Source organism: Triticum aestivum, chromosome 2B, assembly GCF_018294505.1.
Source record: "Triticum aestivum cultivar Chinese Spring chromosome 2B, IWGSC CS RefSeq v2.1, whole genome shotgun sequence".
NCBI lineage: Eukaryota > Viridiplantae > Streptophyta > Magnoliopsida > Poales > Poaceae > Triticum > Triticum aestivum.
Window position 1 is genome coordinate 504285023 of NC_057798.1, and position 13623 is coordinate 504298645.

General features: G+C 56.8%; 1 protein-coding gene across 1 annotated transcript; it reads right to left on the reverse strand.

Annotated features, from left to right (window-relative positions):
- Window positions 1-3819: 3819 nt before the first annotated feature.
- Window positions 3820-4299, reverse strand: LOC123039270 (heavy metal-associated isoprenylated plant protein 47-like). Its single transcript, XM_044462502.1, has 2 exons — window positions 4294-4299; window positions 3820-4158 (listed from the first exon to the last, which is right to left on the reverse strand). The coding sequence occupies exons 1-2, from the start codon at window positions 4297-4299 to the stop codon at window positions 3820-3822; spliced, it is 345 nt and encodes a 114-aa protein (XP_044318437.1).
- Between the last annotated feature and the right edge of the window lie 9324 nt (window positions 4300-13623).

Here is a 13623-nt window from a genome sequence, read left to right on the forward strand (position 1 = left end):
TTAGTAATATGAGTCATATGCATCTTTCTGATGCAGAGGCTAAGGTAAAACCTCTTTTCGGAAAAAAAATTGTTACATCGACTTGACTCAAGTGGTCATCAGATCGGCACATGCGCAAGCAAGCGCAAGGTCACATGTTAGGTACGAACTTGCCGAAGAAGCGGACGTGAGAAAACTGAGATTCTTTTTTTTTGAGCAAACTGAGATATGCGTTGTGCTTTTGCCTCGGTTTCCAACCGGAACCTTTCATATTTCATAGCACGAAATAATAAGCTCAGGAATGGTTGTATAATCAGCGAAAACAGAGCCAATTCGCTCTGCTGTTCCAAGTCGCGAACGAAGCTATCCCTCGGCTGGATTGCGCCAAAGATTCCCGTCTGCTCCCCGGTAAGGAACGCCGTCGCCACAGTTTTTTTTATGTTTCTTTATTGATTTTTGTTTGTTTTTTTTCTTATTTTTCAAGTTTGTTATTATTGTTTCTTTCTTTCAAATACGTGTTTACTTTTTTAATATCAGTTGTAAATTTTTCATGTACACGTGGAGCATATTTCTATGTATGTTTGAACATTTTTCTAGATACAAGATGAACCATTTTCCCATTTTTATAATAATACATTATAACATTTTTTTCTTATACATGTGAACTATTTTTCGGGCAAACTTTCAATATTTTCTAGGGTACAATAATTTTTAAAATTATCCAAAATAATTTTTTAACAATGTACAAATATTTTTTATAATGACACCAACATAGTTCTGAAAAATGTGAACATTTCTTAAAAATTATAAATGCATTTATTTGAAAGGTACGATATTTTTTACAAATAAAATGATTTTTTCAAAATTTTACAAATATATTTTTGATGCATGTGAGCATTTTGTAAAATGACAGATGCATTTTTTCTAATGGTAATATTTAAAAAAAATACATGAGCAATTTTCTTACATTGTATAAATACTTTTTTATAGTTCATGTTTTCTCAAAATGCATGAACACCAGCACGCAGCCCACCTCGTGCCGCCCTCCACGCCCACCACCGTGCCAGCCCAGCGTCGCCGCGTACCGCACCACGCCACATTCTGGCCAGGGTAGATCACCCCACGACGATCCCGCCTCGTGAGAAGGAGAAAGCGCCCTGCCGCCGCCAATGCCGGGCGGGCTTCGCCCGCTGGCACGCCCTCGCGGCAGCGAGGGGAGGGAAGAGGAAGGAGGTCTCAGTCCGGCGGCGGCTAGGGTTTCCTCCCCTGCCGCCGTGGGAGCACTAGAGGATAGGTCGCTCGTTGGTATAGACTTGAATCTCTCGCTCCCGTGCCGCTCCCGAGTGGCACCGGAGCGCCCAAACCTAGAAACCCTCGGCCAATCCTCCCCTCCCCTCCCCCGCCGCCGCTGGCGTGTGCCGCCGGGCAAAGCCCGTGTGGTGCCTGCGGCGGTGGGTCTGCTCTCGCGGTGGCTGGTTTTTCCCCTGGCGTCGCAGCTCCGCCGGCGGGCGCGGCGCCCGCGGGCGGATCTGGCGCGGCGAGATGGCGATTGGGCGGCGGTCCCGACTGGTTCGCACGGTGAAGGGAGGCTCTCCCCTCTTCAGCGGCACGCCGCGGCGGCTACGGTGGCTGGGATCTTCAAGGCTACATCTCCAACGGGTGGCAGCCGTCGTGACAGCGTCGTTGGGCTCCTGGGCTGCGGTCCGGTGCTCCTGTCGGCGCGTCGGGGCGGGGTGGGCCCCTCCCTTTCCGGCCTTTGGTGACTCCTCCGTCGGTGGCCAGCTTCTGTCGGCCTTGGGTGGCCTCTGCGAGGATGCTGCAGTTGGGGGTCGCCGGATCTGGTCGTCTTGGCCGGGTTCGGCTCATCGGCGTCTTTCGACGACGAGGTGGATGGCTCCAGCATGGTGGTGGCACCGCCACGGCGTCGGATGTGTGCGGTTCAACAGATTTGCGGATCAGCTGCAGGCTCCCTGCTGGTGGCTGGTTGCGTGGGGGTGTGGAGACTAGTGCTCCGGGTGATAGCCTGCATGGCTTCTGCCGACACCGACGACGTGACGCCCGTGGGCGTCGTTTCTCATTCCTGAAGAGTCGTCGTGGAGCTCTCTGGCCTTGTCCACCTTCGGGGTTCGTCTTCGGGTGATAGCCTACGGCCATGTCGCATGGTCGGGCGAAGGCATCATTTCCGCGTTGCTTCCCCCCTTAGGGACGTCGTCTTGATGACTTGTTCCCCTTCGCGCTTTCCATGGGCTGGACGTGCACGACATCAAGGTTTGGCTAGTGCCCAACCGGTGATGCGAGGTGTTGGCGTTGCGACTTGTGTGGTAACGACGATGGTGATGCATGGAGCTCGGTCGCGGCTGGTCCTTCTGATGTCGGCGGTCTAGTGCGCCAATGGGTGTGCCTATGTTTGTTTCTCGCTGTGACAAAGAAACCAGATCTGTGCATGGCGGGGCCCCTGCGGCAATGATGACTCCATGCGGGCGGATTCAACGGACGGTGCTCTCCAGAGGTTGCGATGGACTAGGTCGGTGCAAGGCTTGCAACTTTCTCCCGTGAAGCGCATCAACAAAATCGGAGCTACAGGTCTTCGACGTCTCGGCCGACTGTTTGGCTCTAGCCGATGAGGTCCTCGGGTGTCGTTCGTTCGGAGGGGTCTTGACGGGTCGGCGGCGGCGAAGTCGGAGTCGCCTGCTCGGGGAGAGGTGATGACGATGACATTGCAGGAAACCTCGATGGTGTCCTGTCCTCGACGATGTGTGTGGTCTTGTGGGTGCCAGGTCGGCCGGTGTGCCCTTTCGATGAGCGTAGTGTGACGGTTTTCGTCTGTGTTTCCGTTAATTAATCGAGCAACTCTCTACTGCTTAATCAATGAAAATGGTAAATCTTTTGCCTCGTTTAAAAAAAATAGTAGTGCAGATCTTATTCAGTTCTTACAGGACCGTGGTTATTTGTATGGATTGACTCGAATTATCACCCCGATCATATGATTAGATGACATTCGTCACAATGTGGGGCTGAGGGTATCATGGTGTGACGTCCTACCTTTTCTTGCGGGTAACGTACTGTCTATCTATCTATCGTGCTGTTTTCTAGATTTCAAACTGGAAAAAAAATCCGAAGATACGCCAAAAACGTACCTTAACTTTATAGAAGAGAGAAAATATGTACAAGAGGTTAAGAGTCACATCCGACCCTAACCAAGCCTCCACTTCACTCCTCATGCTACTCTACTATTCGGATACACGTTGTCCTCCAAATGATCCCGCCGTGACCCAAGTCCTCAAGTCGTCGAAGATCATGTCCACCGTATCCCACTCGTTCTTGATCTGGTCTGAGCGAATTCGTAAATAGATAGAGTTTCTCTTGTTTTTTTTTCATTTCCTTCAATGAATTAATAAACACGCGTCTGTATATTTGTAGTTGCTGACAAAATTAGGCCTTCCACTATGTAGGCCAAAAGCGGTACCATATTCACTTTTGATTCATTTGGCATCGGTGCCCTCCATTGCTCAGCTGATGCTTTAAGAAAAATTGTGGGAACCGAAGCAAGTAGCTGCTCCGGTGCCAAATTCAGCGAGGCAATAAAAAATCAATATCTTGCATGCAGACTATGGGTTCCCTGTGAGAGGGAGACTAGTACTGACTAGTACTTGAATCAATTATTCTGCTAGATGTGGGCCAGTCTTTCGCCGGTGCCAAATTGTCTATGTTGTGAGATGAGTGCCAAAAGCATTTCATCTGGCATCGATGTATATGTGGCACACTTGTCAGAATTTTGGCACCAGATACATAGTGGAGGGCCTTAGAGTACTTAAAAATCGCTCTCTGACAGTTACATGTTCAGAAGTACAGCGGGTACTGGTGGGGGTAGTAGGAGCTGGGCGGGTAGAAGAAGTACGGCGGCGGGTGCACGGGCTCGGGCACGGCAGGCTTCGGCTCATCCTTCTTCTCCTCTGGCTTCTTCACTTCCTCCACCTTGATGATTTGGGCGTGGCCGAGCTTCTTGCGGAGGCAGTAGACAAGGCACACCGGGTCGACGCCGTCGCCGACCACCTCCAGCTGATCCCTGGCGTCTCCGGTTATCCCCATGGACGTCACCCTGGCTGCTCTGGCAGCCAGCGTCAGTGCTTTGGACCGGCTCTTGTCGCACGACATGCCCAACTGGATAACAATCTTTTTCTGCAACAACAAAGAGAAAAACATGGATCAGTCGTATGCTCCAGCTTCAGAGTAATGTATAAATTTCTCGAAATTGAGCTAGGTGCTAAACAAATCAACATAAGAATGGCAGCAGAAACTGAATAGGTTCCTCACCTTCATTCTGCGTGCTGCAGGTTCGGCCGATGTTCCCTATCAATAAGAAACAGAAACTCAGAAAATGTTCGCGTTGAAGCGAGGCTAGAATCGAAATTGGTTTGGGTAGCTACTGATTGTCGGGGGTTGGGTGCGACATATGCCAATGGATGGCTTATCATGGTGGGAGCGAGTAGAACGTTGCCGGTGCCTGGAAGCGGGATAAGGCATAGACACGAACGGCGGCGTACTTTACCCAGGTTCGGGGCTCTCCTAGGAGATAACACCCCCAGTCCTGCTCTGCGGGGTCTCCGTATGATCACTAAGGCACAAGTGATACAATGGTGCTCCTCGAGCTGTATGCTAGAGGCAGAAAGAGACAAGGCTAGCTCTCTTCCTGCTTCAGGGGGTGGCTAGTTCTAATGGGGTGGAACCCTCTGCATGGGTGGCCTGGGGGGTTTATATAGGCCTACCCCCCAGGGGTACAATTGTAATCTGGCCGGCTGCTGGGCCCGACTGTCAGTGTCTTCAGCCTCCGGCTTCTCCGCCGACCGCTGGGGCCCGCCGCCTGGTGGGCCCCGCCGACTGGTTGGTGGCTGTTCACTGTAGTCGTGTTGTTGGTGATGGGGGCTTGGTCATCCTAGCATGGCTACAGTCCTGCCGCCTGGTGGGAGGACACTGTGGACACACCTGGTCTTATCAGCTTAATGGCGTGCTCGCCTCGGGACGAGGGACGGCCGCCTGCTGGGGGCCGGCCACTCTCTAATCCGCGTGGTTGAGCTTCCACCGTCTTCCTTGGGGTCACTGCCCGATAGGGCCCGCCTCTGGCAGGCCGTACCGATAGGCCGTCATGGGGAATAGGGCTCCGCCTGCCCGGAGCAACGTTAGGGTAGATACGGCACAGTGCTCCGTCGTGCGGAGATCTCCGTCTGTACGGAGCACTGTAGCCACGCCTGTCTTGAATGTGTGAGGCGTCGTTCCTCACTGTAGCCATGCTTTGACTTGTACTCTCGATGGGAGCTCGGCCGCCCTGTAGTCGTGGGGTGGCCGTCTGCTCGTTGCCGCCCTCTCTGGAAGGCGGCCGCCAGGAGCCGGCCACTCGGAGTGTCGTAGTCTTGGGTCACCCGCCCTCTGGCAACCGGCCACTGAGCCAGCCGGCCCTAGAGGGTGGAGTTTCGGCTTGGGGCTCAGCTAGGCGGTGCTGGCCCAAAGTCTTGACAAATCTAGGGACTCGGGTGAGCCTACCCGTGGCCCATTACTCCGACAGTAGTCCCCGAAGCCGGTGATGCGTCATGGTCGAGGGGCCGCGAACTCTCAGCGGCTTCCCCCTCACCGAGCTTTGGGAGAATGTCGATCCGTCTTGCAGCTAACCGTCTGCTCAAGCCGGCCTCGCCCAGGCGGAGCTATATGGTTGATTTTGAACTTCAAGGCGGGAAACAGGTGGCGTGCCTGTTAAGCTTCCTAGCCAGCCGCCCGCCACGGACGCGCCACGTGGCGCACGTCAGCCTGGCAAGCCCGCCACCCCACGTTATGGACGGGACATGACACCGGGCCGGGCCCGCCACTACCACGCCTCGGCAACCGGGCGGATTCACTATGCCGGAGGGGGCAGTTGCCATTCCCACGACCATTCACGATGAGGTAAATGTGCGCGGGAGACGGGGGGTCATGGGGACGTGGGCGCAGTTAATCCCACGACCCCACGTCCCGCCCCCTCGGCTACATAGCCCGGACGCTATAAGTAGGGAGGGGGAAGAGGTGCGGCAAAGCTCCTGCGTCCCCTCCCACTCTTCTTCTTCTCCTCTCAGCCTCCGTTGCTGCTGCTGCCGTAGCACCGCCGCCGTTGCTCGTCGCCGACGCGTCTCTCCTTTCCGCGCCGCCAGCCGGAGCCATGGGCGACTGGGATGGATCGAGCGTGATCGAGGATAACATCACCTTCCCCCGCGACACGCGCCGGATACCCAGCGCGACCTTTGTCAAGGCGCGGGTGCCGCCGGAGACGGAGATCTCACCGACGCCACAGGAAGGCGAGCGGGTCGTCTTTCGCTCGCATTTCCTGCGGGGCTTCGGCCTCCCGGTGAGCGACTTCTTCTGCACCTTCCTGAACTTCTATAACCTTCAACCTCACCACCTCACGCCCAACATAATCGAGCTGTGGGGAGCATTCTTCTATGGGAAGCTCAGCATCTCCGCCAAGGAGACGGCGGCCGAGTGCGGGGGCTTCGTCGTCGTGCGCCGGTCGGTGAAGCGGAATGCCTTCCCCTTCATCAAGCTGGCGCAGTGGGTGAAGATGTGGCAGCAGTCCTATTTCTACGTCGAGAATGTGGACCCTGCTGCCGACTTCCTCAACCTGCCGGCCTACGAGGCCGGCCCCCCTACCGGAGCTCGCGTCTCCTGGAAGTACAAGCCGAAGACGGTGCCGGCGGACGCGGTGGCCGCCATCGGCCGACTCCGAGTGCTCCAAGAGTCGGAGGGCCTCGTGGCCTCCGACCTTCTCGTCGCCTTCGTGGAGCGCCGGGTCCTCCCGCTCTAGAGCCGCCCTCATCCGATCTTCCAGATGGGTGGACACCGTGACCCGTGCCGGCTGTGCACGAAGGGAATGCCGCCTTCTGAAGTTTCGCGGATGGTACACGAGATCTCCGACCTCAAGATGTCGGAGAAGGAGTGCCGGTACGGGAAGCGGCCGTACTCTCGCCACAACCCGCCTCCTGCTATAAGATTCTTCTTTTTGTCCTTTGAAATGCTTTCTTCTGCTTTGTTTTTCTTTATGACGCCGCCCTTCAAGACTTGATTCCTTCTTGATTGCAGATTTATATGTCCGAGGCAACGGCCGCCCTCCTGGGGCCAGGTGATAACCTCTAGGCGGACAGGGCGGAGAGTGACTTGGACGACCCCGACTTGGGGGCGGCCGCCCTGGTCGACGACGCGACAGGCGGCGGTGGTAGAGCGAACGGCGGTGATGGAGCAGGCGGCTCCGAGGGAGGCAACGACGTGGAGGCCTGGCCCGACAACGATGAAGACGAAGACGAGCCGCGCCCTGCCCGGAGCTCCGCCACCACCGGCACCGTCCCCTCTGCTAGGCCGCCCGCCCCAGGCGGCAAGCACAAGCGGAAACAGGGCTCGACCCTGTTCGCCAGCGCCCCAAAGAAGCCCAAGAACCCGTCCACGGCGACCAGGTGGAAAGAGACCACGGCCAGGGCGACCCAATATCAAAGGAAACCGAAGGTGCTAGTTATGGTGTCGGCATAAGCATCATTTCCTTACTCCTTGTTTTTTTTCATCAATCTGGCGTGAAAATCTTCTGACTTGTCTTCTTGTTTTAGGGCCCCGCTAACCCTCGAGAAGTCGGGCGCCGGCTCGGTCCTCAGGTTGGCAGCGACCTCCTCGACCAGTCGGCGCATCGACCCGGCCGCCGACCTCCGGGAGGCGACAGAGCGAAATGCGCGGGAGGCATGCGATGAGGCGGAGGCTGACCGCCTGGCCAAGAAGCAGGCGGCCTTGTCCGCCGCGTCTGCCGAGAGGGCACCGGCGCAGGCGGAAGCCTAGGCCGCAGAAGGAACGGCTCGCGGAGGCCGCCCGCCGCCAAGAGCCGCTACTCGTGGCCCCCCTGAACACCACGCCGCCTCCGCCTGATTTCGAGGCGACGGCCGGAGAAGCCGGCGGCGACTACCCGATCCGTGAGCAGGGGGGCGACGACGTAGCCATGTCGGACGTCTTTGTGCCGCCGCCCCTGCCCCCGCCGCCTCCGCCAGTCAGCGAGCCGCGGGACGAGCAGCCAGTGGCGCTGCCGGTGCCGCCAGTCGACAATACGGTGGTGATGATCCTGGTTCCTTCGGTCCGCATCCCCACGCGCCGCTATCTGGAGAAGGCGTCCTCAGCACCGCGGCCGCAGGAGACCGGTACCACGAGCTCGTCGGCCCCCGACACCAAGGCGACCAGCGCCGCGCCCGTGGGGTGGATATGCAGAGGCGGGACTAGCGCCTTGAACCAGACGTCTCTTGTCGTCCAGGCCAAGCTTCGGGCAGAGGCGGAGGCGCTCAAGCGCTGCAATGAGGCTTACTTGGAGTCGCGCACCGCCATCCGGGTAAGTTGTCTTTGGGTTTTTTCTTCGAATGATCTTCTTTGCTTCTCTCACGGGGGCGCGCAAGTGCACCCACTGGGTGTAGTCCCCAAGTTCCGGGCCGGCTGCTGAGCAGGCGGGTCGGAACTTTATCTTGGAATTGTTCGACTGCTAATTTCATCCGATGCCTCTCCTGTAGGATTATCACAACCTCTGCGCGACCGCCTACAACTCCAAGGTTCGGGAGCTGGAGGCGCAGACGGCCCATCTAGCCAAAAGCCGGTGTAAGTTTCTATCGTTTTTCTTCACGGGGGCGCGCTGGCGCACCCGCGGTCTGTAGTCCCCGAGGTTCGGGCCGACTGCTAAGCAGTCAGATCGAATCTCCTCAGTTGTCTTTTTCCCTTGTCAACCACTTCTTTTTCGCGGGGCGCGCTGGCGCGCCCGCGGGCTATAGTCCCCGAGGTTCGGGCCGACTGCTGAGCAGTCGGGCCGAATCTCCTCGGTTATTTCTTTCCTCTGTCTTGTCCACTTGACTGATGCCTTCTTCTTTTCTTTCTTTCTTCAGAGGCCAACGCCGACCTGCAGCAGCAGCTGGGCGAAGCCAAGACCGCCCTGCGTGGCAAGGAGGCAGAGTGCAGCAAGCTGGCGGAGGAGCGGGACCGCCTGGTCGCCCAACTTGCCGAACAGGCGGAAACCCTCAAGGTGGCCCAGCAGAAGGCGGAGACGGCGGAGACCAGCCTTCTTGCCGAGTTTGAGCTCGAGCGCTCTGCCTTGGCCGACAAGGAGGCCCAGGTGACGGCCTGCTTCAGCAGCATCGAAGACTTGGTCGATTGTAAGCGTTATTCTCTTAGTTTCTTGCTTTGAGTTATCAGCCCTTTCTTATAGCCTTGGCATTTTCCTTCTTCTGCCCGGTCAGACTTCTTCCTGGGCCATTCTGTAGCCGCGACCCAGATGATTGAGGCCCAGCGCGAGGAGCGAAGGGCAGAGGGTGCGTAGATCACCGCCGATGCCCCCTGGACCCTTGGTGAACAGGTCCTCCGCATTTAGGCCCGACTTTGGCCTGCTCACTGCTTGCTACACCGCCTGCAGGGCATCAGAGCCCAGGTGGTCTCCACCCTCTGGCCAGGTTTGCCAGCTCCACGCACCCCAAGTCAGACTGCCGACTGGCTGGAGGTGGCGGCCGGCCGCGTGGAGGCCTGGAAGGGCTCAGCAGCCCGGGCAGGAGCGCGTCGGGCCTTGGAATTCGTCAAGGCATGGTACCCTGGGCTAGATCTAGCCTAGTTAGCCACGTTTCGACTAGAGGCGCAGGAGGAGCTGGCAGCGGTGGAAGTTCAGCTCGTCAGCAGGGCAGCAGCGATCGCCGACTTTACCGACACCAGCGTCTTCGTCCCGGAGGTGGTCGAGGAAGGCGGTGAAGCTCCGCACGAATGGCTTGGGCTAAACCCAGAAGACAGCAAAGACTCCGCTGAAGTCATTGACTCTAGCGACAAAGGGGAGGACGGGGAGGAGGAAGAGGAGGAGGAGGAGGAAGACGAGAGCAACATCGACATGCCGGAGGTCGGGGCGGACGGTCAGCCCCAACCTGACTGGGCCTCAAGCAACAAGCCACGCACCGAGGTGCCGCCCGCTGCTGGAGGCGTTCAAGTTGGGGCGGACCCGCCGCCCGTTCCTTCGACGGATGCCACCGACTCCGTCCTCTAGCACTCCAACGCCCCGCCTGCTGCCGGCTATCCCTCTGCTCGGACGGAGCCGCCTGCCGCGCCAGGTGGCGCGGCCGACTCCAGCGTTCAGCCGGAGCCCTTGGCCATGCCATCTGGCACCGGCCAGCCAGATCTTTCTGCCGCGCCAACCGGCACCGCCCAGCCGGAGTCCTCTGCTGCTCCTTAGGATTTTATCTATTTTCTGTTTGCTACTCTAAACACTTTGGTTAAATTCGCACAATTCCACCCTCGGGGTGTATATCAAACTATGTTTGAATGCTGGCCAGAGGCCCTTTATCAATGTAAATATTTTATCATTGATTATGCTTGCTGTGCCGACCTCCAATCTTTTTTCCTTTTCCTCCTTGGTTTTTTCCTTTGCCGCCCCCCTTTGGCTTTGCTTTTACCAGCTAGGTGGCCGCTCTGCGGACCGTGGCTGGTTTGAGCACTCTAGCCGTTTGTGAGGGGGGCTAGGACTTAGCCATTTGGAGCTTTGGGTGGTAAGGTGGAGGCCGCCCGTCTGGCTGCCAAGCAGCGAGACGGCTAGGTGCGATGCCGCCTGCTACTATATGCGCTTTCTTCCTTAGTCGTTTTTTCGTGTGGGGCACCTCTTTGCAACATTTGCCCGCCATGCAGTCGCTCTGCGAGCTGTGGCTTCTGACAAAGGAATCTTTTGGTGCCGGCACACTACTTGTCCGGCTGCAGGAGGCGGCATATTGTAGAAGGCGGCGAGGCTCCGGGCCGACTGGTCGAACCCGGTGCCAGGCAGAAGAAATATTCTATACATTCTCATAAGCATGACACTTATCATATAGATAAAAGAGGGCAGTCCCCGAGCTCTTCTCGGGGGACCTGGAGTCTTTATACATAGTACAAAAGGTAGCGTGATACATTCTGCTTTCAACTGTAAAACCTTCGGAGGAGGTTTGCGTTCCACGGCCTCTCTGTTTCTTTGCCTGAATCATCTCTCTTGCACGCATTGGGCTTCTGGGCATCGATCAGATAGTAGGCATCATTTCCTAACACCTTACTGATGATAACAAAGGGCCTTCCCAAGGTGCCGAGAGCTTGTGCTGTCCGGCTGTTCTCTGGATCAGCCGGAGCACAAGGTCTCCCTCCAGGAAATATCTTGGCTTCACCTTGCTGTTGTAGTATCGGCGCAGACTCTGCTGGTAGATGGCCGACCTGCTGAGTTCCAACAGCCGGCCTTCCTCCAGCAAGTCGACGCCATCTTCTCGTGCTTCCTTGGCATCCGCCTCGGTGTACATGGTGACTCTTGGGGAATCGAACTCAATATCCGTCGGGATGACGGCTTCGGCACCATAGACGAGGAAGAAGGGCGTGAAGCCCATTGACTTGTTTGGAGTTGTGCGCAGGCTCCAGAGGACGGCCGACAGCTCGTCGAGCCAGGAGCCGGCCGAACGCTCCAGAGGCTCGACCAGTCGGGGCTTGAGGCCAAACAAAATGAGGCCGTTTTCACGCTCTACTTGGCCATTTGACTGTGGGTGGGCAATGAATGCTAAGTCCAAGCGGATGCCCTGCATTGCACAGAAACGAGCCAAGGCTCCTTTGGAGAAGTTGGTGCCGTTGTCAGTGATGATGCTGTGTGGGATGCCGTATTGCGTGGTGATGTCGGTGATGAAGGTCACAGCAGTCGGCCCATTCAGCTTCTTGGTTGGTTTTGCCTCTATCCACTTGGTAAACTTGTCCACCGCAACCAGCAAGTGAGTCATGCCACCGCGGGACGTCTTGAATGGTCCCACCATATCCAGTCCCCACACAGCAAAGGGCCAGGCTATGGGGATGGTCTTGAGTGCAGAAGCCGGCAGGTGTGGCTTGGAGCGGAATCTCTGGCACCCTTGACACTTCTGAACCAGCTCTTTGGCCTCTTCCAGGGCAGTCGGCCAGAAGAACCCGTGATGGAAAGCTTTGGCCACAAGTGATCTCGAAGCCGCGTGGTGGCCGCACTCGCCCTGGTGGTATCATTAAGTATTGCTTGGCCTTGGTCCGACTCCACACACCGCTAATAAACTCTTGTGACGCTTCTTTGCACCAGCTCTTTGTTGACTATGGTATAAGCTGCAGCTCGCCTCTGTACTTGTCGGGCTAAGATTTCATCGGTTGGCAGCTCCTTGTTCACTAAGAACTTGAGGATCGGCTGAGCCCATGAGGGTGCCGAAATTTCTTCGACTGCGACCGATGCAACCTGTACGAGGGCGGTTGGGCCGGGAGGCGGCGGGTTGGCAGCTGCTTCCGCCTGCTATGCTGAAGAAGTCCCCGGGCCGGGCTCCGAAGTCCCCGGGCCGGGTTCTGAAGTCCCCGGGCCGAGCGCGGCTGTGGCAGTCTCCTGGCCGCCTGTCGAAACCCTCGTGCCGGCCTCTGGGGTCGCCGAGTCGGATCCGACTGCTTCGGGGGGGGCGGCACAAAGATGGAGTCTGAATCAGGAGACGGCTTGACAGACAGCTTCAGAAGGTGGCGTAGGGCAACGCCGGCTGGTATTGCTTGTCGGGTGGAGCCAATCAGTGCCAAGGCATCTGCTTGCTCGTTGTCATTCCTTGGCAAGTGAAGGAACTCGCACCCATCAAAGTATCTGCTGAGTTGCTGCACGAGGAAACGGTAGCTCACCATGTTTGCATCCTTGGCGTCCCAGTCGCCTGATGACTGCTGGACCACCAAGTCAGAGACACCATAGCACAGGATCCGACGAATGCCGAGTTCCTTGGCAAGCCGGAGCCCGTGTATGAGTGCCTCATATGCTGCTACGTTGTTGGAGTCGGCGAAGTGGACTTGCAGTACATATTGAAGCTTGTCGCCCTTGGGAGAGGTGAGGACGACGCCGGCTCCCAGACCAGTGCGCATTTTTGAACCATCAAAATGTATCCACCAATGAGTGGAGTCTGGTGCAGGCGGAAAATATTGGGTCTCGGCCCAATCGACGAGGAAGCCAGCCAACACTTGTGATTTGATGGCGGTACAAGGCTAGTAGTAGATGGTGTAAGGGGCCAGATCAATAGCCCATTTGGCCACTCGGCCAGAGGCATCCCGGCTTCCAATGATCTCAGCAAGCGGGGCTGTGCAGACGACAGTTATGGGGTGCTCTTGAAAGTAAGGCTTCAGCTTCTTGGCGGCAAAATGCACACCGTAACACATCTTCTGGTAGTGGGGGTAGTTTTGCTTGGAGGCGGACAATACTTCGCTCAAGTAATACACTGGTCTCTGGACCGGCAATGCTTTGTCCTTCTCCTTGTGCTCTACTACCATGACTATGATGACAACCCGACTAGTGGCTGCAACGTAGAGGAGCATGGGCTCCTTCTCAGTCGGAGCCGCCAGGACAGGCGGGGTTGCTAACATCTTCTTGAGTTGGAGAAATGCTTCGTCCGCCTTGTTGTTCCACTCGAAAAAGTGGTCTTCTTCATGAGTTGGTACAGGGGAAGAGCCTTCTCACCCAGCCGGCTGATGAAACGGCTGACTGACGCCAGGCAGCCGATGAATTTCTGCACGTCCAGCAGTCTGGTGGGCACCTTCATCATCTCAGTTGCCTTGATCTTCACATGATTGCACTCTATGCCGCGCTCTGAGACCAAGAAA